Consider the following 26,975-nt stretch of genomic DNA (forward strand, 5'->3'; position numbering starts at 1 on the left):
TTTGGCGATTGTGTAGTATGCAACATCGCTCAAATTTCAGTAAGATGCGCACGGTTTCTAAACCTAAACTGCTCTGAGCATGTTTAGGCGGATTGAAGTTTAGTATTACTATAACCTCAATATTCAGAAGTCATTATTCGTTTATTTACATTGTTATAATCCATATAAAACGCATACACTTAAAATGATCAAAGCACTTCATGCGATGAGCAAGTGGCTAATACATGTCACATTTTTTGTGATGTCATGTCTCACAAAGCAAAATGTTTATTGATCGTCGGTGTTAGTTTGATGTTTTGTTACGACAAAGTGGGCCGCCCATTTAAAGTTGAGATCAGAAGTATGCATGCCAATACTAGACCCCCTTGATGGATTTGTTGCAATGAACCAAGTCACTGCTTGACCCGAACCTGATGGACTACCCGGATACCAACGTGCGTAAACACTTCCACCAGTTGAACTTTGCAACTCCCCACTCTGTGCGGAAAAAATGTAGAATTTCGTTTTTGGATGGCTATGGTGTCTTGCAATTTCAGTTTATTTTAGGGTATTTAAAACTATGGTTTGCTTTAAAAAAAATAAAAAGCAAATGCATTGCGGATATGTATTTACTTCTAATTAAATTATAATTTTATATATTGCCGATACCAGCGTTGTACTGACTCAAGTCAATGGCTAGTCAATTACTTGACTTAAGTGAATTTAAGTCACTGTTTTCAAATGACTTGACTTAAGTAATTTGGGTAAAATGACTTTACTTGACTTAAGTCTTTTAGACAAATAACTTGACTTGGAGTTAAGTCATTGAGTCAAATGACTTGGGTTGAAATAAGTGTTTTCATTTACCATTTATCGCAACCTTTTATCGCAAGTTTTGCACCTAAACGATTAGATTGCTACATGTGTTTTTTGTTATATTTTATTTTAAGTTTTGCTTATAAATCGGACAAGTCCACCTATTTTAATGGTTTATAGTTTTAATAATATATTAGTGGTTTGACTTGGAGATGACTTGCTGTAATAATTACTTGCTATTTTTTTTATATATAAAGACTTGACTTGGACTTAAGTTATTTTTGAAATGACTTGACTGAGACTTTAAAGTCATTACAAAAGGACTTGTTTTCAACACTGGTCGATACTAAAGTACAAGCCAGCACTCACCTCGTATCTTAAAGCCAACCAAACCTTCACGAAATTTTCATTTGGGTAGTCTATATACAAGTTCCACGCACGCTTAATATACGTATACAGCGTCTCGTACATTTCCTCACTTTCAATATCAACCAGAGTTCCGTTGTGAAACCGGCAAAGACTTTCTGCTACAGCTTTGCCTTCTCCGTTCTTTTGAGATGCAACAGTCTGTGGAAGCCAGAAGCAAGATCCGTTGGAAACACGTCAGGGCACCGCGATAATTCAAAACATTAAAAACATGACATAAAGTTGAAAACATTTCCGCCAAGTTGAAACATTCTTCTGTTATTGTAGTTTCCCATCTTTCTTGAGATGCCTTGAAGGTTTTGTGTCGGTGCTGGGATCGGCCTTTCTTTTATAGTGTGACGCGGCATTATCTTATAAAGTTACGGAATATTCAATTACGTAAAGTTGATAGTAATTTTGCGCCTAAATGTATTTGTTGTATTCTTTAGATCTTGCGACGTCAATAGAATCTGGGGCACTATTACATTTTTTATAATCGCGCAAATGTTTAAGCACACAACTTTGAATTATTGCCACACAATGACACACCTATAATAAGGATTGAAGCCACGCAATAGTATATAAAGAGGCTACTATAAAGATTCTTATAAAGATAGAAAAATCTTTAATTGTTAAAATTCCAACGTTTCACATAAATTTATGCCACACCACGTTATTTTAACGTTAACATCTATCTATATAAGTATTCCATGAACTCATACGTAATCTGTGAGTTATTACATTTTCCCGCAAATTAAGAAAACTCTTGTTTACATTTGCTAAGATACTAAAAACGTCAGCTATTTGTATCTCCAGTGTAAACGGATTTGTTCTTAATATTTTAAAAAATCATTGTCACTTACGGCGATGGTCTATAATCCTACCACAACTAAAATATTTGGGTTTAGAGTGCGGGTTAGCGTTCGGATGAGTTAAGCAATATTGTTAAATAATAATACTTGACCCACCCTCACCCATGCAAACACTAAATAACACCCTAACCAAAACATTGTATAATTGCTTTAACGCTGCGATAGGATTCTAAACGAACGCCCTAATTATTACTTCGCCCAGAAAAGTACAAGTTGTTCGTTTGTGTCATTTTCTTACTCATTATATCCTAATTCCTGAAATACTACTTGACCAGTCTGGAAGTATGGCAGATCTCGACGAGACCACAAGCGTTTTACATATTTGGGGTGCAGTTCAGATTTTATCGTGCTGCACTTTTGAAAGGTTGAAAAATACTCGCGTGTGCACCTGCCATACTTTTCACAGTTGCTGCTTGAGATTAGGAACATGCTTAATTTTGCTAACTGTAAAGCCAGCCAAGCCCAACACAAGTAAAACTGCTGAATATTATTTCTGTGTTGTTTCGCAAAAAGTGTGTGAGCAAAATATCTAACGCAAATTAAAGTTTAGTTTGAAAATTTTAGATTTAGTCTATTTAATCTGGATTTTGTGACAGGCGCACAAGCTCGTTGTAAGCGATTTTGTGTGCATAACTTAAATAGTATGTTGCACATGTAAATCGTGAATTTAAGGTTTGATGCATGTGGATTGATTTGGAACCTCCAGTGTGCTAAAATGCATGATTGAACACCTTAACATTTGGCGCTGCACGGCTAAGATCCAGCGAAAAGTGCAATGAAATACATACTGAATGGAATATCCTCTAGCAATAGAAATGGTAAACTGTTCAACATGTGCAAGCCCTAAATCCAAGGCCAGTCTGCATTTTTGGCACTTCACACCGTTATCGTGGGTGTGCAGCACCAAATTATGAGGTTTGCAATAATTGTTTTTAAGGGACGCACACACGTTTCTGTTGACGTCATTTTGAGTGCAATATAGTATAGGTCCGCTCCAGCTTGGTATATAGGTCCGCTCCAGCTTGGAAAGTAAGGCTCAGTCTACCGCTCAGCCGCGGTCATAGTCGCGTATTTCATGTAAAACCAACATAAAATGTGGTCCGCCGCAAAAAATCGGTCAAACGCGCAAACGGTTTTCAGTTATAGTACTCTTTTTTTTCTTTTTTAGCCGTGCAAATTTTACAAATAACGTTATTACTGCCGCGCAAATTTGGGCGGATATGTTATTACAGCCGTGCAAATTTTAAGCTGCAAAATCGCCTCCCCTGCGCAAAATCCAAAGTTTCCAATCTGGGGCCCGCTAAAAATAACTTGCAGATATGTGCCGTGCTTTCCAAAGTTCCCAAGCCCCAAGTTTGACCTCATCTCATGAATTTTTGAACTATGCATGCTTTTATCTGGTTTGTAAACAGGCGAAGTTTGTTACATCTAAAAATTACAGTATTGTTATTAACCCAGACATTTTCTGCTAGTTCAGCATTTTACACAATCATGGTTTTGTGCATTAAAAATGTCTGAAACCAAACATGTCGTCACTGTGCTGCCTGAAGCTTTGCCAAGAGATGAATTCAGGGGTCCAGAGTTTGGACGATATTCCATGAAAGCTCCATCCATCCAACGACAGTAAGCACTAATGCTGAAATTGTGGTTTATGTTAGATAGAACATAAATTAATTGGCAGGAGAAAAACTACCAAATTCATGTTTTGATTGCTCTGTGAAGCTTTATTTACTTACAAATTACAACCGAAAAATTACATTTACTAGTGGAGCATAATGGTTGGAGGTTGTAGTACGATGTAATAAGAACATCAAAGCCCATACAGAAGTAGGTAGCATTTTGAACGTTTCAAAACGTAATACCTAAAATGATACCTACTTCTGTATGGGCTTTGATATTTTTATTATGACATTTACTAGTATTTATTGAAAGCATTTTGCTATTGTGGTTTATTCTAATCTATGTTTTATTTGTAGGGGTCCAAAGAATTTACTGAGAGAAAGAGTTGCTTGCACAGTTTGCTTGCGAAAGGATTATCCAAATTTACGTCGTCATAAAATTCATCCAGCATTAAAGGTTCTAGTTTGCTCGGTAAGCTGTTGTAGTTTTTGACCAAACTTATCAAGCATCTATTTGTTTGAATTGCATAATTATACCTTGTTTTTGTTAAAATCTTTATTTGTTACATATTGATATTATTACCGTTAAGTATTAAGGTTTGTTTTGACAGACTATCTTCCTGTATTATTTTGCTACAAATGTGTACACTGAACTATAATTTATGCAATGTTTTGTCTATGAGTATACTGTGTTCTTTTGTTGTAATAACTTATAACTAGTGGCTTTATTTTTTTTACCGAAAAAAACTTTATCTATGAAGTAAGTCACAAAATAAATGCCCCAGCAATAACTATAAAGACTTTCTGTGAAATAAGGATATCAATTGCTTAATAAAGGATATCAATTTGATGTTGTTGTTTTTGTCTTTTTATTGACTAAAACTACTAAAAATAACAAATCTTGAGAACAAAGTTTATTTGTAGTTGTGTTCGTGTTTTTTTCTTATTTTTTGGCATACATATTCGGAAAAAAATGTCAAACAGTAAAATAAATTAGGATTGCTAGAGTTTTGCTTTTGTTCGCAGGAATGCAACAGTTTTTACAAATCTGGTGAGTTTCTAAAAGATGAAAATGGCATCGATGAACATTGCAGATGGTGCGCTGACGGTGGCGAAACATTATTCATTTGCGATATCTGCCCCAATGTCTTTTGCAAGTATGTTTACTGACCTTAGTAAATTTGTAAAATAAGTGATTTAATTTGATTGTTTTCACCTTTTACTATGTTTCTTCATGTTCATTATTTAGGTTTTAAATTATTTTGTTTGATTCTATAACTTTTTTACCTCCTTTGTAACTAAAAAAATAATGGAATTTAATTTGTGGATGATGACGACAAAACTTATGAATTTTGTTGTACACAGTATAAACAACTTTTTGCAATCTTTGCTTTAATATGCCTTTCACGACTTCTGAAATATTTAGTGGTAGTTTTGTGCCTTTTTTCGAATTCAGTCATCATCAGGAAATTTCTTTTTTTAACAATGCTGGTCCCACTGTTGAAAAAAACTCTAAAACCTTGAGTGTATTTTTTACAATAATCCATTACAATTGTAAGCTTATATTCTTATAACTTTTGTTATTAATGTAGGACCTGCATTTCTCAAAATTGTGAGCCTGATACTTCAAGGGAAATCTTTAACGCAAGTAGTTTTATTTGTTTCGTTTGCAACCCTATTCCAATTGTGGCCAAAGTGAGGCAATGCAAAGAAATATTTCAACTGCTGATCAAGAAATCTAAGACTGCAGGAAAAACGGTAGGGTTTAACGTCAATTTTGACAGATGTCTTGTATTTTGTATAATATGTTTAAAACATATATAAAGGCCAGAAAAAAAAGGGCCTTAACCTTAAACTCATTCCAACAGAAGTTTTTTACTGTTTTTGTTGTAAAATAAGTAAGATGAAAACCGTAGAAAATGTTTTTGAATTATCTTTTAGGAAAGGACATGACATTGCTTATATGTCTATTGGAAACTATAATAGAACCTTGCTACTCTTGGTGTTTTGTTTAGTTTTTTAAAATAATATCATATTTAAACTTAGCACAAAAAATTTGATTCACATGAAATAAGGTATTTGCATTCATGTGGTTAAAGTTGGCTAAAACATAATTAGGATTGCTATGGTCTAATTCAGTTGTTTCTAAATATGATAATGGGTTATTGACAGCAAGGTCTGCCGAATTTCTAAAGAACGAAAACACCAAAGAATATGAATTTCATAGGATTCTTGCATTGTGGTTACGAACAAAACAGCAACTTCAATATGACCATGAAGTTAAATTTGGTAAACTACAGTCCAATTTCTGTTAAATTAGACTATAAATGCGTTTTTTTTTCGGGCAATAATAGAATCTCTTTTATGTGCCTCATGCGGTAATTATCCTTTTTAATTAAAGTTTTACCAATTGAAACGAAAAAGTGTATTTTTTCATGCTACAAGATTGTACTGCATTTTAGCTACATATTTGCGCATAAGTTCACTTGAGTCAACACAGGTTTTGAGATTAATTGTATTTTGACGTAACTTTATGATGTCATTCTAAAAGATTGCACCCCCAACCCAAACAAATGCCTTAGATCCATCCCCCTGTTTTTTATGTAGTGGGCCTTTAATGGGTCCGAAAAGGTATTTTAGGATGCGACAAAAATTTTTCTGACCACTGCATTATAATGTCTTATTCTGACCAATTTAGCCTTTATTTTTATGTAGAACTTTATTTTTACTGTAGGTTTATTTTGCCTGTTCATTCACACACAAAAGAAAACAAACAAACAAGCAAGAAATGTGTACAAGCCCTATCGTAAATTTACATAATGGGTTATTTCAACTTTTGCAGAAGGGGTACATTAGGCCAAAAAAGCTACCAATGGTCCGACCTGTAACTAATAATAAATTGAAAGCGGCCAGTTAAACATAGCAGCAGTTTTTTATATGAAAATGTTTTATGTTTTGTCAAGATTTCTATTTCGGACGAAGAATCTGATGAAAAAGACAGTTCACATGAGACAAAGGCCAAAATTCACTCTCAAGCTGCAAGATTTTCACAGAAACACACTTCTCCTACATCTGCAGTTTCACAGAAAGGTAGAAATCTTCTTTTCTAAAACTGTTTTAAACAAAAAACATTGTTATCCAATAACAGTGTTGTCCTATTTTCTTTACACTTGCACAAGTGCACAAAATTTTACACTTGAGCCTACAACCCGCTTACTTCAAAGAATTAAAAAAGCAGAGTTTTATCTCAGAAAAACGGCAGAAGTATGTTTGACGACTTAACGAGATTAGCCAAGCGCTAAAGTCGAGTATTTAGTCAATACTTGAGACACAATACACAACATTGCTCTATTGCTATATTAAAAAAAAACAATATTTTTTAAGCTCAATAGCAATAGCTTATAACGACCGACTTCAGCAAAATTTTCCGGATATGGTTTAACATGATACGTAATAATGTTTAAGAGGCCACAGCTTAAACATTGATTCAAATTTGGTTCACACTGCACATTGAACTCACACTGCACATTGCGTCCTATGCATTGAGCTCTTTTTTAGTGAACGATATTACGTACTACAAATGAGTCACTGGCTTTTCTGACCCTTTAGACATTTTTCTAATGACAGAAATTCCTGCACATTGCGTCCTGTTATAAACGCTTTTTAGTTGTGTAGCTTTTTAGGCATTACTCAAATTGTGGGAAAGTGTTTATTCAACACATTTTCGTTACAATTTGCACTCTCTTTACCCCCGCAAAATTCCAGTAGATTTCGCAAATAACTTTACCTCGACGGGACAAAGCAAGTAGTCCAAGCAATTATTATCATACCAAGTTAAATGCAACATAGTACTATAACTGTTAAAACCTTATTTAACATACAGACAACTTTGGGTGTTTCGTTTAAATCTGGTATATATGTATTAAATACTTTTGTAAAACTCTTCGGCTGTAAAGCATTTCCATCATTGTTTATTCAGAATCGCCCAAGCGCGTACCTAAGCTAACGATTCACGTGGGAGCCAGAAAAGCAACAGAAAACCCTCTTCATTCGCCCGACGCTTCCTCGTTAAGAATCAACACCCAGTCTTCCCTGGAGAACAAGATACCCAAACAAAACGGGCGATCAGAACCTACAACTCCTTCAGGTAATTTTAAATTCTTTAATACAGTATTACAGTGTAATAAAGTGCTTCCCAAAATGAGGCCCGTCGACCAATTATGGTACGTGAAGCAGTTTTATGTAAAGACGCCATTTTTGTCTCTAACATTTTTTGTCTATTATATAATTTTTATTATAATCTAACCGATAATGGATAAATGAAAAGTATAAAGCAAGTCAACAAACCTATTAAAGTTTAGTTATTTGAGTTATGTTTATATTTGACCTTGGTTTTTATTTAGTCGTTTTTTCCTTTTAAGTTATTTCATTGCAAGGGCTTGCGTTTCTGGTCCTATATGTAAATTTCTTTTATTTAGGAACCACTTTCCTAATACCGGATTTTAATTTGCTGAGAAAAATTACTTTGTCTTTCTGTCATAACCAATAAAAATCGAAAATACTAACCAATAAAATCGAAATCTGGTGTCCCACTTTTACCTTCTAAATAGTTTTACTTGCCATTGCATTACCAGCGCCTTTGATAAAACTCAAGCTTTGCTGCAGATTTCCCTTTATGAAGTATTGTGCTGATCCAGAGTTTTAATGCATTTTTTTTAACTTTTCAGGAGATCGTAGTGTTGCCCCGGTGTATGCTTGGAAGAGCAGGCTCGATCGAATGCTTACCACTGTGCAAGAATTTGGAACAGAAATGGAATCGCAGTTCAGCGTTAATAACAACAATGTAAGACCCTCGGGCGTACGATGTTCACTCTTACGAAGGATATATAATAATTGTGAAAAATGTACAAATAAAGATGGAGTCTATGTAATTGTTTGGGTAAATAAATAACCCAAAGCGTTGTCGACAAATTCATTTATAAGTAAATATGCTGTGAACATTACTGTATTATTATTTTTCCTGTAACAGGGTTGAGATTTTGCACTCGCCCGCTCGCTAAATGCGAGTGCAGTTCGTTCAGACGAGTGCTGATTAACAGTTAACACCCAGCAAAAATTAGTTGTTGTTATCAAACCTACAGGACTCAATTTGTTGATCTGTAAAAAATACGGTAAACGGTAAAGTAGGCGTACGAAGTAGTAGAAGTAGGTATTTCATCAAAACTTTCAAAATTATATCTACTTCTGTACGGGCTTTAATATTCTTACTGTGTAAAGTCATAAAGATTTATGTTTTTACTACTAAATAAGCTTATAATGTGCTCAGTAAAAATAACCGCGTATATCGGCAGACCCTGTGGTCGAAATTTGCAGCCATGAAAACCGTTCAAGAGATGAAAAAGAAGAGTAAATGTCTCGTGGATGCGGCGAGCCAGATGGATTCCTTCATTCGGAGACTGGAGGAGACTCTATGCAATGAAACAAGTTCGTGTTTCGACATTTCTACATGAAAAACGTGGCCTTATTTGCTTGATTTATTACCTTAAATAAAATTCAGAAAATCAGCTTGAAAACTTAATTCTACTCAAAAGAATTCTCATTGCAAACAAAATAAAAATTATATGAAATTAGCTGCGTTTTAGACTTTGCTGATTTCTATTTACATTTAGTGAATTTTATATTAGGTCAAACTTCAGATAGGTTACTATTAATTACACCTTAAATGAACACCTTTATTGACTTGATAAAACTATATAGGAAGAATATTATTTGTAAAAGATTATGTAGTATTTAATTATTATTATATATAGAGAGAATTTATAAATGTTTGCCCGAACAATATTTTTTCCTGGAGTTTTTTCTTGTTTCGACTTTGTTGTATCCCCAAACATAATGGCGAATCTAAAAATATTGCCCAACAAGTAAGGGTAGAACTATTTTGTTTACCTAAAATTTGCATATTGACTATATAATGATCAGTGACTTTAGTCATCGACTCTACTGTGTATTGAAACAGTTGTTGAGTCATAATGAACATTTTGTCACAACAAAGCCTTGCAGCTGCATAAATGACAGTTGCACAGTTCATTGTTATACAAGACGACAAACTCTGCATCAACATAATTGTTTGTATATTTTAATGAAATATGCCCAAAAATACATGTTTATCAACTGTGATCTATACAGCCCTTCTGAAGTCGCTTTTTGACCGACGAATACGGCCTATGTATCATTACACCGGAAACCATTGCAGAATAGCCAAATCTCTCGATCGTAAGCAAGGCAGGCTAGAATAACAACTGACCTGGTTGAGGTTCGAACTCACGACCTCCGATAATATGGGGACCGTCACTCTACCAACTGAGCTACGCAGGCTTAGAAAGAAGCGAGTCGAGAAACAACCATAGCATCATTGTATGCTGCATCCTGTTCGCACATACAATATCAAACGACACGGGAACAACAGCCCGTATTTCAGTAACTGAAACATGAATATACAAAATGTGATTTGTGTGACCAATCTCTTCTCGAGTCGTGCTGGCAAACGATAACGGCACCCAAATATAGTGCACAAGATGCCCATACGGAGAGGCCTGCCGAAATCAGGCAGTTTTATCAGAATTGTAGTGTAAGCAAGAAAAGGCTAGAAAAACAACTAGCCTAGCCGAGGTTCGAACTCACGACTGACGGCCTTACCGGGAACGTCCCTCTAACTGAGCTATACAGGCTTAGAGAGGAGCGAGTCAAGAAAAAAACCTTGATCCCAATGCAACTCCACATTGAATGGGGTCTACAGTTCCATGGTACTTAGCTTTTTGCAGTTCAGTGGGCAGAGCGACGGCCCGGTATGACCGGATGTCGTGAGTTTGAACCGCACCACAGGCAAGTGTTAGTTCTTTGAAGGCTCAGATGTGTTATGAAACCTTACAAGCGGTTATTGTTGATCATGTGGGCAACTTCTGAAGTTCAAAATCACAGTTGTTGTCACGTATGACGTATATGTAAGAATGTCCAGTGAAACTAAAAGTATTTGATTACACAATTGTGTAACACCTAAAATTTATAACACATGTGTCATATATATGTTAAAAATTGTATTTATTTATCTTCGTTTTACTTTTACTAGATCGAGACAGTTCTACGACCCCCAAAGATTCCGATGGCTTGTCGGACGAAACTGTTCTTTCGAGTCCAACCAGAAAAAAGCTTCTGCGGAAACGCAGGGAAAGAGAGTAAGTTTTAAAATTGCTTCACTTGTTCCCTTGACGTAATTTTTTGATGACAACAAGCGTATTTAAAATGGAAAACACACAATTTTTATAATTGAAACCAAGGCAAGCTTATATAAAGTTTGAAACAAATAATAAATGCGAACCAAACCCAGTGCTGTTACAAAATGTCGATAAGTCGAGTTAGCAATCTGTATTTTTCCTAATTTGTAATGCTTTTATTCTACAAACCTAAAACAAAATCCAATTAACTTTATTTGCCTATATTTACAAAACTCGTGCTTTGCCTGTTAACTTGGCATGATGCTAAACAAAAAAAGGAAAAAAATTAAACAACTATATCATACTTTGTTAGTAAATCATTAGCAAAAATTTACTGATACCGATATTTGTATCGGTAGAAGAAAAATTTCAGCGTATTTTCTCGGTTAAATGACATCTTGGTCTATTTCTCTCTCATGGCATTTTCAGATTGGCTTGGGTTAATTAGCGCTGAATAAAGTAATTTTTATTGTATTTTTTTATTGTTGTAAAAAGATGTAATGAGGCAATGTATAACTTACAGCAGCCGAAACAATCTTACACAGCAATCTTTCACAGGCGTTAATTTTTTGACTTTTTTTTGACTAGTTTCATGACGGTACTTTAAAGTTTAAACCAATAATTATTTTCTTGAAAAGTGATTTCAGAGATTTAAACGGATCCAGATAAAATCTAAACCATCAGCAGCAGAACAAAACCAGTCCGCCCCCTTTTTTACCGCGAACTGTTTTAAACAGTACAGCAGAATTTTTTTGACTATTTTTTTTCTACTAGGCTCCTTCGTCAATCGGCTTCAGTCGACGATTCTGCAGCGGGAAAGTCCTGGAAAGTGGCGCAAAAGGTAATTCTTCGGTTTATTTGACAGCTAAATAGTCCTGTAGATTAGACTCTAAAGCTTTATGTTTAAATTAAACAAAAATCAGCATTAGAGTACATGACCTTTCGTCTCCAATGGAATTCATTCGTTTTTGCCAAACTGTTTTTGTGTTGTTGAGAAACATAGAATACCCAACCACTAACTAACAACTATTTTCAACTTCTCAATTTCATTCATCTTCCTAATTGAAAAAAAAAACAGCAAAAAATTGGTTGCCAGAAATAACCTATCAAAACGTTATCTGCTGCTAATGTGTAAACATTTATGTGCAGCATTAAATAAACTAGTCGTCTTCTGCCCTCTGCCTTTTGTAGTTCTACTTTATGTATTAATAAGTAACTAAACGACAACTTTCTTACATAAACAGTCTTCCGACGATGCAAGACCACATCCCGAAACGGACAAAGGCGCAACAAAAATGGTATATTGTAACATATTTGTATAGTAAAATGTTATTAGTAAATCTTGCTTTATGTAACAGCATAGTCTTTTGTGCTCCTTCCTGATCACCTATGTATACGTTATGGAATATCATTAGGAACATCTTTGAACATATTTTCGTATCCCCACCCCCTGAACCCAAAGACACACTATGGCGTCCGAACGTCGACATCATAATGGCCTATGCCAGACCGACAGCCCCCAGTCGACCAATACCCTCTCTACTTACAGTTACGAGCGTTATTTTGGCAATTTAGGCCTTATAATGATGTTTGGACGTATTCTGACAGGTTTAGATGTTATTTTGTCGTAGATATTCCTGTGTATTTGGCTTTATTATGTCGTTGGTTTTAATACTATGGTTTTATAGATTTTTCTGCTTTAGATGTTGTTTCTTTTTATGTCTTATTGTGTGTTCCCAACAAAAACAACCCGAACAATGCAGCAGTTTGTAAAAAAAATTTCGCTTGAAGAGTTAAAACTTTTTATCGATCCAGGTCAATGGCGCCGCAGGCGAGGAAAGCATGAGCGACATTTTCGACTCAAAGACCGAAGCTGCCGAGATCTCGACGACCGACAGTGACCTGGAACCCAGCGAGCCCAAACCAAACGCCCCTGATTCTGCCCCCGACGTGCTTCGCGAAGCAATTAAAGCGGAAGACGACGAGGTTGCTATTGACGACAGCACTCAGCCTGCTCAGGAGAAAGAGCGCTCGCACTGTTTATCCTCCTCCTCCTCCTCCTCTTCAACTCCATCAATCTCCTCCGCGAGCGTATCCCAGGAGTCGCGTCGCAAAAGCAAGATAGAGGAGCCAAATACGACTCCGACCGAACGAAAATCGAAGCAACAATCACCGACCAAATCGAGTCGGGATACAGCGGACCGCGTTGCACCTGACGCTGTGTCTTCGGACACAGATCCCGAAGTGATACCGTCTTCCGTCAGTCCTGCTGCCATTTTTAGTTCTGCCGTTATTGCCTCTCTGAGCAAGACTCCTGTAAAAGACGAAGAGCCATTGTTCGTACCCCAAGCTTCGGCTAAAAAGCCAAATAAGCAAAGCGAGCTACAAGTGCATGGCACGCTTGAAAGCCCAGGCGACAGTGGTACTGATGAAGATGCAGCTCTCTTCAAACCGATCCGTATCAGAAAGTCCTCCAAGACCCAAGGCTCCGACTCCGGTTCCAGCGGCGGCGAAACACCCACGAACAAAAGCATTGCCAAAGAGGCGCAAAAATCTCCTCGGAGCGTGGCGAAAAAGCGGAAGAGAATTTCGCGGCCCAACCCTTTGGACTACTCTGATCCGGAGGTTGAAATTTCCAGCGAATCGGATTTAAATGACGACGATCAGCGTCTTCCAAGCGAACCTGCCGTGAGTTTGAACTAATTATGGATTTTGTTTAATTTTTACTTCAGTGTAATGCTTTTTTTACGTAACCAAAAAGTCTAACTTCAAGTTTTTAACTGAAGTCCTTATTTATTTGCTTTGATTTTATAATGACGGTTTTTAGAGGATTTTATTTAAAGCCTCTGGTATTGTTTTAAATTATGTTGTTGCTTGATAACTATGGGACATGCACAAATCCCACATATAGTATATATTATATTTATTTAGAACCAAATCCTGTATTAATAACTCCCTAAATCTGTCAGAATAAACTTAAAAACGTAGAAATAACAAATAAGTACAAGCTATTTAGAAGTAGTACCTTTAGTGTCTAATAAAACTTAAACTGTCAAAATATTGTTTTTTTTTACCTTTGGACCATACTGATTTTGCACGGGCGTTTTGAAGTGTAGTGTTAGTGCATGACTGCTTGATTTTTATTTTAATTTTGGTCATATTGCTGCCGTGCTGACTGCTGATCAAGCTTCTCGTAGATAAGTAAAACCTCACACAGAACTATAGTCCTTGCTTTGCGCATTTAGAAGATAACTGATTTCGGCGATCGTACGCGAGGACACCCGATGTGTTTGATAATTTGTGCACAAGTTTGCGACCACATGCTTACGTGTTACGCCTAGGGTTGGTTTGTTTTCCGGGTATTTGTACTTCAATCTAACCGGGTAACCGATTAACAAAAATCCATTTTTAGACTATCGATCGTTAGCAATTTACGTAAATAGACGATTGGAAATCACCCCCCAACAGACGTGTGTGACTGACGCCAAAATAATGTAGAAAAGTGTGCTATAAGGCGTAGTGTAACATAAAGCCATTTAAAGTAGTGTGACATAAACGTAATAAATCGACAGCGTTCCAGTTTGTCCGTATTTAATGATAAACGGGGTTTACGTAAATAGACGATTGGAAAATCACCCCCCAACAGTAATATAGTTTAAGATAAACAACGCGACCAGCGCCAAGTTTTTTAATGAAACTGAATATTTGCCAGACTCGCTTAGGGCACACATACACCCAGGGGCGTATCCAGAAATCCCAAAAGGGGGGGTCCCGAATTTTTAACTTCGAGAATTCCCCGTTTTTCCGTCTGACGTTAATGACGTCATAAAATAGCGATTGTAATGACGTCATAAGTAATAAAAAAAATCATCAGAAACATCGAATTAACGTCCAGTAAAAGCGAACCTGTGCGTCGTCCACACTCCTGCCAGGCGCCAGCTGCCAAACCGCTTAGTGTGCAATCGTTAATTTCAGAAGAAAAACGAAAACTAGACCGTGGAATATGTGTGATTGATTTTGGTAGAACCATGTACGGGACTACGCTAAATTACAAGCACGTCTTTCGCCACCTGCAATACTAACCGAAGATCGTTTTTCCCGGGTGTTATTCGATTAGCGCGACATCTGCGCCGAGCTGTGTGCCAAGTCAGCTAAAATACAAGCACGTGTTACACCAAGGTTTCTAGTCGCGGGCCAAAACAAAACGCGCGATTTTTATTTGGTATAACAGCATTTCGTTTAAATTTCTTGCAAGTTTTTTTGACATGCCGAAAATAGAAAATAAAAAAAATGGTAAACAATATATGTCCAATATTTTTGAATACATTTTCTGTTTGTCCGTGACGCATTTGGCAGCCTTCCAGGGCGCAAAGGTAAAGAAGCGCTGAGCTAGTTCAAAAGAATTAAAACGTAAACAAACCGGTAGTAGAAAGATGATTCGCGCCAAGCGCGAAAAATTTTTTGCACTTACGTAGTTAAATGGCCAAAAAGTATTTGAAATGGGCTCGTGTATATTTTGTCAAAGAGGCGGCGACCGATCCGTTGCCGACCTCTGTCTTACACCGACATCTGATGATAACGCGGACAGCAGTCAGCAAACCGCGAGAAACATCCGCACCGCCTAACTCGACGTTTTCAGCGAGAAAAAGGCGGAGACCGCTTGATTTATTGTTGTTGATTGTCGAACACACACGCTGATCAGCCAACCCGAACGAATAACGAAATGCGAAAGAGAAAAAACATCCTGCGTTTACAGTCGACTGAACAAGAAACGAAAAACGGCGTTTTGCGTTTGATTTTGGTTTCGCATCAGCTTAAGACGCGTGACCCAATCACATTAAAAAAACACGCAGCTTCGGACGGGGAGTTAAACCGTGACAAAAACGAACAAAAAACGATAATATCACTTACAAAAAGGTGGGGGGGGGGGTCCGAACCACCACCCCCCCCCCCTGGATACGCCACTGCATACACCCATTGGTGATTATATATTGATTTGGGTTAGGCTTTGTATGGTGATATGATAAAATTTCAATTTTCCCAGTTTTGCACTATTTTAGTTATATTTTCCCAGTTTTGCTTTATTTAAGTTAACGGTAAAATTATATCCGGACAAACCCTCGGTCAATTGGTTAACCGCTATCCGCGTGCGTAGTACAATCTTAGTTACGCCGCCACCTTAACTGTAACGTTATATTAAGATCGGCGGTTTGACTGCCTCGCCTGAAAAGCCAGGAACCGCATTGAATAAAGCCAGTTCTCGCTCCAAACAGCTAAACGACAATGACGTCGCTTACGATTGTCTCATGAAGGGCATGCTTCAGGACTCTGACAGTGACGTAAGCGATGATGACGTCAATGAAGTGTTGCAACAATCGGCAGGTAACTTTTCAGGCATCGTTTTGTATTTGGACAAATTAACCATCGCAGCTCAATTGATTTAAAGTATTATTTTTTGAAAATAAGGTTCTGTGTGTTCATTTAAATTATTAGCAATTTTAGGAAAATAAAGGTTCCGAATGAATTCATCTCAAGGCAGAAAATTGTCCTGTAGCGGAATAAAGTACCATAGAGATAAAGTTTATAACAGTGATTCCCAACCTTTGCCCTCTCGACTTCCTTTTCAGTCTTGAAAAACAAATCTTAAATTTGTGTGACATATTTACCAATTTGAATTACCTCCAATTTGGCTGGATTTACCCAAGAAGTAAGAAGTATGCCCAACTAACTGCTTAGCTTGCTGAAGTTGTGATTTGAGCTTCCGTTCTTCGCATTACAATGTTTATTAGACAAACCTTTTTGACTGAAGTTAAGCTTGATTCCTTGATTGAAAATATAAACTGGTTCAATCAAGCTAATTTCACATAAACGTAATTTGTAGATTGGCGGCTGCCTTTCTCCTTGTACTGCTAAACTTTTAGTTTATATTGTTTTTCTTGTAAATTTTTCACTTTTTCAAATACTACACCGCGACCCCAGGATGGAAGGCACTGTTCTAAAGTGAGCTTTAGTTGGCGTAATTAGACAAACACAGGCATCATTCGTGGCTTTGTGACATAGAGATTTCACATTGTGCTTTTGGCGCGGTTCCAAAAAATATTTCCCACATCAGACCTCGTTCACCAAGTGGTTTTAAGGAAAGCAGATGTACATATCTTATTCGAATTTTTTTTAATATAGTTCTGGTTTAAATTGATTTATTTTACATTTAAAAAAATCATTGCCATTATTTTACACGCGTTTCTTCCTGTGAGTTTGGTTTCTTGAATATTCTTCGCATATCAGAGACAAGCTCCATGTAAAAACGACTAATGGACTGACTTGCTATCTATATTGAGCCCCATTGAGCCACAGCGTTATTTCAATATATTTCTCTTTTTAGCAAAAGCGCCGACAGTCCGCAAGAAAACGGAGCCGACAAGCGATTCTTCGGAGAACAACACAACCGGAGTGGCCAACTCACAGTCGGACTGTGATACTCGGAAGGCCAAAGTTGTCACTCACCCGTTGTTAAACGTAAGATAACTAAATGTCGATGTCGACTGAAGTCTTTGTCGGTTAACAGTCAATAAACACAATGGTGGTTACAACAACTTAGTTCCTTGCTCAAATAGAATACAAATAGACAAAGGTTGCCAACCCTAAAAATCAACACACAATAAATATCAAACTTAAACTTACACAGCAACACAAGTAGCTGTTAACAGTATCAAAGTAAGCCTGAAATGAACGACGAAGGAGACACGTTTCTGCTCGAGGCAAAGCGCGCCACTAGGAGCAGTGTTTAATAAAGTAAAGCACTAAAAGGTTAACACTAACCGTATTTAAATCGGCAGCAATCCATTTCACCTGTGTTTAATGATGGACGGGGTAGTGGAATGTGTACTGCCAAATGTATCGTGCTTGCATTGTTGATAGCTTAAAACGTGTGTTTTCAAGCGTGGATTAGTGTTACCGAGTCACGAAAACTTAAAGAGAACTGCCGCCTTGTCTACTCAGCTAATGCTGTTGTTTACGTCTTTTGCCAATAAATTTTGCCAAAGATTCCCTATTAAAATCAATTAATTACTAAACTTAACTAAACGTTTCACTACTTGGCCTATTTTAAAGGGATACATTCCAGCATAATGAGTTGCTTCAAATTTATTAGAAGGGTTGAACTTGGTTAGGTTTTAGTTCAGTCTAACATTACCTCAAGGTCAATTTAAAAAAACAACAACTTGGAAACACAAGAAAACCATTTCAGAGGCTTGACAACTGGTTTGTTTTTGTTTTTGTTAATCCAGTTTAATCATAAACAAACCAAAGCCGTTATCTGTTATAGTTACATCGTAATCCTAATAAATAAAAACAAGTTTATATAAAAATAATTATAATAATAAACGTACAGGCACTGCAGGCCAACTGCAAATAAAAGACTAACAAGCTCTAACAAGCTATAGCACAAAGGCTAGAGCTCCTTTAACACAAAGTGAAGGACAAGCCAAGATCAAAATCTACAATCCCAAGACATAAAATAAACCGCATGAGAGATAGGAAAACATGAGAGATAGGAAATAAGAAAAAAACACCTAAGAACAATTTAGATAACTTAAAAGTTTTATTCTCAGATTTTACGCCTTTTTCGTTTTGATCCGCAGGTGCCAATCTCGGTGTCGGATGACGAAAAAGGAAGGACTCCGACAAGAAGCGGAACAAAACGCAAAACCTTCCAGCGGGGAAGTGCTCAGGTGAAAAAAACAGCAGCATAAATCCCTGGCTGTGTGATTAAACCAGCCGATAAATTTAAACTCGGTTGTAGATTTTGCGCAATCTGTTGCTCACACCGCTGCTATGTTTATATTTTATCAGAATAAACTGCTTAAAGAAACTAGATAATATTAATGTGTTTGAGAAATACACCTTAACTTTTATAGTGGAATATCAAAACAGAGCAATTTTTTGTAAGGTTTATTAAACTTTCTTTTTTTCACAGAAAAAACGCCGAAAGCTTTGCTTGGACGAAGCGCTTAAGACCAACCATCTCTCAGAAGACGACTTCCAGGCACTTACGAGTAAATCACTGGGCACGAAAGGACTCCGTGTTGTTCTTAGCGACATTAACAATGACGAGAGCCTGAAAAAATACCTTTCCCAGAAAGAGCAGCCCGCTCAGGTAAGTTGAACGATACCAATTTACTAAAATCTTTGTAAATGGCCGCATTTGTCTAAATAAGGATAAATATGTGGTACTATATAAAGGCAATTTGTATTGAATTTCGACAAGCTTTCGCACAACTGTGCTTCATCAGGTCAACGTATTTAAGAAAGACTTAAAATAACTCTTGATGTTGTCTTGTAGTTTGCCTACAAAGTTGTTGTTGAAGTCTTGTCGGCAAAACGCATTCTGCGTACACTTGTTTATTTATTTATTTTTACTAACTAAAAGGAAGTAAAAAGTAAATAAGCGGTGAACGTGTAGTGGCAGCATTCTTCACATTGGCCAAAAAGTAGGCCGGGAATAACTAAAATGTCAGTAAAATTCAGACCCAGTCCTCGGACAACCGATTTCCTTACTTGCATATTTGAATTGTTTTATGCCTTATTATGCCCAATCAGTTTGTGGACCGTTACTATGTAAAGACCAACGCACTCGTTCTTACAACATGTTTTAACCTTTCGGGGTCAAGTCTACCACGTGCTTTCATCGTTAGGTAACATTCCAAAACAATCAGAATTTTACGATCAACTAACTGTAAAGCAAGATAAAAGAAAATATGACAAACAATGTTATCAGTTGAGCGATTACTTTTAATGCTAAAAAATTGAAATGTTGATAAATTTTTTGCTCTTTCAGGTAAAACGGGAAGCTTCGAATGTCGAATCCAACGGTGAGCCGGACACTACCGACTCGGAAAGCTTGATTCCTCCTGATCCAAAAAAGACAAAAGATGCGGATGACCAGCAAGAGAAAGATCAACAGGAGGAACCAGCATCAGACGACAGCAGCATCCTCGGATCTCGCTACGGCGAAGATCACGATGAGGACAGTGAAGATGTTCGCGACTCCGACTTTAAGCTCCTGGAGAGCGATTCCTCCTCGTCTCCCGTGAAGCAGGATCGACCCAGGAGGATGGTGATCTCGGATGAAGAGGAAGAAGAAGAAGAACTTCCGTCCTTTTTTGACAACCAGCTTTGGTCCAAGGGCAAGAAGAAACGCGAACCAGTGGAAGTGAAGACGGAAGTGAGCAGCGGAAACGAGTTCGCCGTACGTTTTTGATTTCGTCTTCTAGTTTTCCCGGATTTGCCTAAAGTCAAAAAAAAAAATCAGAGTCCCAAAAAATTCAAGTCCGAAAAATTAAAGTTCGAATAATTAAACTCTAAAAAAATTAAAGTTCGAATAATTAAACTCTAAAAAAATTAAATTTCAAATAATTAAACTCTAAAAAAATTAAAGTTCAAATAATTAAAATCTAAAAAAATTAAAGTTCGAATAATTAAACTCTAAAAAAATTAAAGTTCGAATAATTAAAATCTAAAAAAATTCCTAAAAAAAAGTCCTAAAAAATAAAGTCCCCAAAAAAGTCCAAAAATGATAGGTTCGAAATTCCTTATATATTCTGTGTTGTGAAAGATTGGTCTACATAAACTCACCATAAACAGTTATCGAAGCCTTACCGACATTTTCTTGCAACAAAAAGTTGGGAACACACAATAAGACTTAAGAGCAGCGGAAACGAGTTCTAATTCTTGTTCTAATTTTGCCGGATTTGCTTCAAGTCCAGTGCTAGGTTTGAAATTCTTCATAAATTCTGCGTTGTAATTGATAGGTCCACAATAAGGTTGAAATTTTTAGACAGTTAGTGATTTACTTTGGGGCGAGGTTTGGGGTTAGTTAAAGTTTTGTATAGGTCTGATTCTGACCATTAAGGTCCGATTTAAAAGTTATTCCGACTATAAGTTATTAGTACTATTTTGGTCTTATTTCTAACTGCGTTTATTTTCCGATGTTGAGTTATTATTTTGATCTTATGGCCGAGTCGAAACAGTTGTGAAATCGAGGGTTGTTATCTGTACAACTAACAACCCAAAATTGGATTGTCGTTTGAATAAGTTAGAAGGCGGGACTCCGACAGCAGGAGGGCATATACGGTATCGGATAATGAACACCTGAAAGGAAAGGATATTACTTTGAACATATCTACTAGTTGATGAACTTACAATATGTTGGTCGGACCCATTAGAACTTCCTCAAGTACCCCGGTTTAAGCAGCACTGGTTTCGGCGGCTTGTTTTACTTTGTTGTTTCCTTTAAGGACGCCACCCCGAGCAAAAGCAAGAAACGACGTCGCATCATGTTCAGCGAATCAGACAGCGACGACGAATCGAAATTACGTGAGTCTTTGTGTTTTAACATTCATTAAACTGAAGGCTTAAAGCCATTGAGTCCAGCATGTGCTTTCTCAAATTTGTGAAATGTACAAAAGCGCTAAGTTCAGAAATGTCAGGAAAAAAACTGGTTCCAATCTAATAATAATATTGTTGATTTTTACGTAAAATACCATAATAGAAATTTCGTTCGTTTGCAAATTCTCGTTTAAATTGAATCAAGCAATATCGAACGTACACAATAGATGGGTAATGATAATAAATTCAAAAAAACGACAATACAAAAATGGGCGATTAAACACAACACAAACTGCCACCAAGTACTCGTTTTCCAGTGGTCTCGACTGCCTAGGAGTGCTTTTCTTGACGTTAACGATTCCAAGTTCTTGTACGAATGTGTTTCGTAATGCGCGTCTCTTGTGCTCTATTTAGATTGTTGAAGTTTTGTTTGAAGTTTTTTTTAGTTGTGTCCCGACTTAATCTTTTTGCCCAAGTCTTAATTGAATGCCGATCATATACCAAATAAGGTCATTAACTTTAACTGTGAGGACTTATGCACCTTATTATAAAAACCGTAACGACATTTAATCAGGGATAAAACTAAGGCGTTTCGCAGTTAAAAAGGAGTTTAACTAAATGTTACAGTCGACGCAGGAACAAATGTTAAAGCGCCAAAAAATTTGCATTTACGTAATAGTCAAAAAATATGAGGAATGCCTCGTGCCCAGTTTGTGAAACAGGTCGCGGGCCAAATGATTTGCGTTGCTGGGAGTAGGTGTGTGAGATATTCATAAAAATATTCAGTAAATATATTATGTTAACTAACAAAATTTTGATAAGTTCAATTTTTCCCACCCCTGCTCTTATAGGCACATGCCATTAGGGTGAGTTGTCAATCATCACTTGCATTAGTGAGCGAACGAGCAAAATCCCAACCCTGTTTTCCATGTTAGTTGGCCCAAACTTGCTCAAGTATTACCGAAGTAAGTTATCACGTGTTTTAAACTAACCTTTTTTTACAAAAAATACCTTCGCGGTAAAAATCACTGAAGGCAAATCAAGGCCGAAATGCCGATTTCGAATCGGCACTGATAACACGAAAGTATCAAGCGAGTATAAAACTGCTGGTTATCGGCTCCCGATGAAATGCTACCGGACATCCCTAATCGTATATATCACGCAAAAAGTACATCGGACCTCGGCTGAGGAAAAAAAACCTAAAAAACCTTACTTTTTGTTAGTATTGAAGTCAAATTTCTCTTTTTTTTTCTCGCCATGAGGTAGGAATTGAAAAACAATTTGTTTGGGCGTAAATTTGCAGACCTCGTGCAATAATTTAACCTATCTTTTCGATTTCGCGGGGGTTATATATTCATAGTTCTTAAGCTAATCTTTTTTACAAAAAAAATACCTTTAAGGTAAAAATCAAGGCTGAAATGTCCATATCGAATCGGCACTAATACCAACCAAGTATCGGACAAGTACTAATGCTGTCGGTTATCGGCTCCCGATGAGATAATTTTGGACATCCCTAATCGTTTATATAACGCAAAAAGTACATTCTGAAGGGACAAGCCTTATAAACCTTATTTTTTAGGGTTGGTAATAATTAAAACTTGCACTTACAAGCCGGCCAAGTGTTTCACAATCAGCACTCGTCCAGGCAAAAAACACTCGCAAAAATGCTGACACGCGGGCTGCGAATTTAGGTCCAAACAAATGGCCTTTCAATACATTTAACTACCTCTTTCGACTCGCATTTGCGAGCGGGCTAGTGCAAATCCCAACCCCATTTTTTACTTCCTCCTCAGAAGACGGGAAGAAAGCGGGTCGTCGCAACATCCGCAAGATCCTCGACGACAACCTGGTGAGCCAGGAGACGCAGGACGCAGAGCGGATCGAGAGCGAGAGGAGAAGGAGGATGGAGGAGGATGATGACGTCGAGGAGGAGGTGACGTCACGTTTTTAATTGATAAATATAAGTGGGCGTGAAATCGCGGCCGACTTTCGAGGTTAAACTATCAAAATTGAATTGCGTAAATTGACAAGTGAACTCAACATTTAAGTAATGGTTTAGACTTTAGAGTCTATTTATTTTGTGACTTTAATTAGTTAAGTAAACTTCAATTTACTTTTTTTCCCATATGTAATGTTTTTTTTAATTAAAGAAGAATTTGCACAATGTCGGTTTTGTTAGATTGGTTAAAAAAAATCAAACCTGAAAATAACGTTGTACACCTAATACCGACAATGCACAAAGGGTAACATTTTTTATTGATAGTGGCGATGTTAATATTTGACGAATTTTTTTGTTTTTTTATCGCAAAACAAGTTGTCTATCTCACTGTTTAATTGTCCTTTTATAATGCATTGATAAGGTTTACAGAGTACTGCTAATCTCCCTTGTAGGCCGCTTGTATGCTAGCCTTTTAAATATCGACGACAGTTTTACATCTAAAAAAATAAATTAACTTTTTTTAAAGCAATAACGTTTCTCACTGTATAGGACTGTGGACTACTTGTGGACTACTAAACCTGGTCTTTACGAGCCACAATTTGTAAAAAAATTTTGCAGAAATATATTCCGCCGTTTAAATTTTTTCATCTATTACTTACCCTGAATTACGTTTAGGAAAAGCTTTTACTAAAATGAGCGTAATGGTCGGAGGTTGGAGTAAGGCGTAATAAAAATATCAAAGCCCATAGAGATGTAGGTAGAAATTTAAACGTTTTCAAAACGTTTAAAATAATACCTACTTCTGTATAGGCTTTCAGATTTTTATTACGTCTTATACTAAAATATTTATGTATTTTTCAGGTTGTCATAATTGAAGACGAATCTTCTCCGGTTAAAAAGATGGTCACCACCCGATTGATTCTGTCCAAAGATCCACTTGTAGAAGTATGTTTTGTCGCTCCTTAAGCATTTACTTAAGTTTATGTTTTTCAAACGTGTTTCCACCTGCCCAAGAAAGTTTCAAAGCTTTTTAGGCTGGTTAAAAAATCTTCAAGAACGAAATTGACACATTTTCGCTTGCATACGTTACAGTACAAGTACAAATTCGAAATGCGGCTAAATCTAATTTAATTTCTGAAGTGCGTGTGTGCTTTAATTTTAATTTAGTTTGGATTTTACTAAAAAATGCTACTTTGTCCAGCAGCATTTTTAGTCTCTAATTCGAAACAAAGAATTTCAATTAGTACTTTTTGATGGGAACGGCTTGTTATTGCTTTTTACAGTCTAAAAACATAGGCTTTGCTTAAACATATAAAATTTAGGACACAAATATTTACCATTCGCATTATTACGAGAATAAATTGCGTTTTGAATTGTAAATAATTAAATGTAATTAAATTGTTTTTCAAGAATTCGGTAATTTTAATTCTAACCTTATTTGAGATGACAAAAATGATCGAATTATAATTCCAATTTGAAAAAAATGAAATTTTCTAATTTAAATTCTTATCTAATTTTAAAAAGCTTAATAAATCTGGTTGTCAAGGTATGTACCAGATAAACGTCCATTTCTCGCACACTTTTCAGGTCGACAATCTGCTTGTGCGCGTGCTGAAGCCTCACCAGGTAGAAGGCGTCAAGTTCATCTGGATGAACGTTATCGAGAGCGTGGCTCGAGCCAACAAGGGCAAGGGGGACGGATGTATATTGGCGCACTGCATGGGCCTCGGCAAAACCCTACAGGTGAAGGTTGTTCAACTAAGTGTTCAGCAAGCCTTTTTTCCGCGGCCCCAAAAATACTCTTGTAGGAGCTGTTTAAAAGCCCACTAAGTAGAACCACTACGGCTACGCCAATAGGGGCGAGTCCAGGAGTTTTTAAGGATACCTTATGCGTAAGGCACATAAAATATAGTCGAATATTGCTCGAAATAACGACATTTGAGTTTGTTTTAACATAAATTGGACTTTTTAGAGTTTAATGCCATAGTGAACATATAAAATGTAGGTTGAATCGCTCTAATTAAAACGCACCACTTTTACGCGAAAGCACTAAACAAAAATTGTGGAAACATATTTAAACTTGGTTGGAAGTATAGTTTGGGGGGAGGGAGGGCCTGGTGAACCTGAAATGCAACAATGTGCCAAAAATCTCTTAGCCATACCAACTTTGGAAAAAATGCAGTACAATGAATTTAAGGCGAACACGTGATACACAACTGAGCTTCGTTTAAATTAGTTATCCGGACACAGGTTTCGATTGAAGGCGTAGAAAAGAATTATTGTTTATTGGGGATAGATATAGTCAAGAATATATTTTCTAGTGAGTTTTGTTCAAAATAAATCTTCGGGTCCGAAAGGTGAAGCAATTGGAAAGGTTTAAGTCACTTTGGCATAAACACGTACATTTTGGCCGGATTTAGAAACAATCAGTCTGGAAAGTTGAATTGTGTGTTTTATTTCCGTACAGATTGTAACCTTCCTGCACACTGTGATCAACACGCCGCACCTTCCCAAGATCCGCAACGCCCTAGTGCTCTGTCCCCTTGGAACCGTGTCCAACTGGGTGCGCGAGTTCTCCTGCTGGACCAAGAGCCATCGTTCGCTGCGCGTCTTTAACCTGGCCAACATATCAGGCTACCAACGAATGATCGATGCAAAGGTAGGAATGTTCGAAGTAGAACACCGAATCCAAATCAGACTCGTATCCAATTCTATCGTTTATTTCGGGTATTTGGAACCGATATAATTTTTTTCGTTTATCTCAGATGGTTGCGCCTAATTGTAACTACGCGAGTGGCAGGTTGGGATTAAGACTTGTCGCTGTAGCGACACATTCATAGAGTATGTGCTTTAAATGTAGCTATGTAGTGCGGCGTCAGCGTTTTTTCGGGCAACAACCTGGACATGTATTACAGTTTACACCACTGTTTCTCAACCTTTTTTACTTGGGGGCGCACCTAGAGACATATGAAAACGTGGCGGCGTACCTTCCGAGCGAAGTGAGTGCGAAAGTTTTGATGTGTACCGGTATTTGTTTTAAATTGCTTGTAATTTTTCATTATATAGGCTTTTTAGTTGCAAATCTTTAAAGGGACTCCAGCTTTGAGACCAAAATTGGAACAACATCAACTTCGGAATAAAAGACAGTTAGGAATAAGGCGTAAATAGGACTAATACCTAATAGTCATAAAAATGACGAAACCGGAATCAAACCTAAATGGCCCAAATAAGGCCTATACAACCTTTTGTCTAATCCCAAATCCAACCCATAACTATCACCAACTCTCCTAATATTTTCAACTCTAACCAAATTGCTAACATCACCCATAAGCCAAAACAGGTGCAAAAAATCCGTAGCCAAAATATCGGCGCCCAAATGTCGACAGCGAACGGCCAATGCCAGACAGGTGGCCCCCAATCATCCTATACCCTTTCCCTACAGTCTTAGGCGTTATTTTGTTCATTTAAGTCTTATTCATATTAATTTTGGACTTATTTCGACATGTTTAGGTCTTATTTAGACTATTTTAGATCTGTCGTGGTTATTACTGCAAATTTGGCGTTTATGTCGGTGGTCTTATTACTATGATATCATAGATTATATTTTATTTAGATATTGCTACTTTGTAATTCTTATTATGTTTTCTACTTTATACGTACGGTGAAATCAATGAGCTAAGCTTAATAG

The 26,975-nt window shown here is 36.9% G+C and overlaps 1 protein-coding gene across 1 annotated transcript in view; it reads left to right on the forward strand.

The window, feature by feature from the left end:
- The first annotated feature begins 3,548 nt into the window (after positions 1 to 3,548).
- LOC146135508 (uncharacterized) overlaps positions 3,549 to 26,975 on the forward strand; it is a 44,341-nt gene continuing 20,914 nt past the window's right edge. The window contains exons 1-22 of the mRNA XM_083395772.1: positions 3,549 to 3,695; positions 4,049 to 4,163; positions 4,718 to 4,848; positions 5,284 to 5,449; positions 6,655 to 6,781; positions 7,671 to 7,838; positions 8,419 to 8,534; positions 9,043 to 9,175; positions 10,818 to 10,923; positions 11,737 to 11,803; positions 12,207 to 12,260; positions 12,778 to 13,650; positions 16,164 to 16,344; positions 17,345 to 17,478; positions 18,603 to 18,692; positions 18,938 to 19,117; positions 19,799 to 20,209; positions 21,186 to 21,336; positions 23,145 to 23,281; positions 24,149 to 24,232; positions 24,875 to 25,030; positions 25,755 to 25,946. Coding sequence (XP_083251898.1) covers positions 3,583 to 3,695; positions 4,049 to 4,163; positions 4,718 to 4,848; positions 5,284 to 5,449; positions 6,655 to 6,781; positions 7,671 to 7,838; positions 8,419 to 8,534; positions 9,043 to 9,175; positions 10,818 to 10,923; positions 11,737 to 11,803; positions 12,207 to 12,260; positions 12,778 to 13,650; positions 16,164 to 16,344; positions 17,345 to 17,478; positions 18,603 to 18,692; positions 18,938 to 19,117; positions 19,799 to 20,209; positions 21,186 to 21,336; positions 23,145 to 23,281; positions 24,149 to 24,232; positions 24,875 to 25,030; positions 25,755 to 25,946 — 3,885 coding nt within the window. The 5' untranslated portion in view covers positions 3,549 to 3,582. The remainder of the gene's footprint in view (positions 3,696 to 4,048; positions 4,164 to 4,717; positions 4,849 to 5,283; positions 5,450 to 6,654; positions 6,782 to 7,670; positions 7,839 to 8,418; positions 8,535 to 9,042; positions 9,176 to 10,817; positions 10,924 to 11,736; positions 11,804 to 12,206; positions 12,261 to 12,777; positions 13,651 to 16,163; positions 16,345 to 17,344; positions 17,479 to 18,602; positions 18,693 to 18,937; positions 19,118 to 19,798; positions 20,210 to 21,185; positions 21,337 to 23,144; positions 23,282 to 24,148; positions 24,233 to 24,874; positions 25,031 to 25,754; positions 25,947 to 26,975) is intronic.

The sequence above is a fragment of the Ascidiella aspersa genome, chromosome 8 (genome assembly GCF_963924565.1).
Source record: "Ascidiella aspersa chromosome 8, kaAscAspe10.2, whole genome shotgun sequence".
NCBI classification, from domain to species: Eukaryota; Metazoa; Chordata; class Ascidiacea; order Phlebobranchia; family Ascidiidae; genus Ascidiella; species Ascidiella aspersa.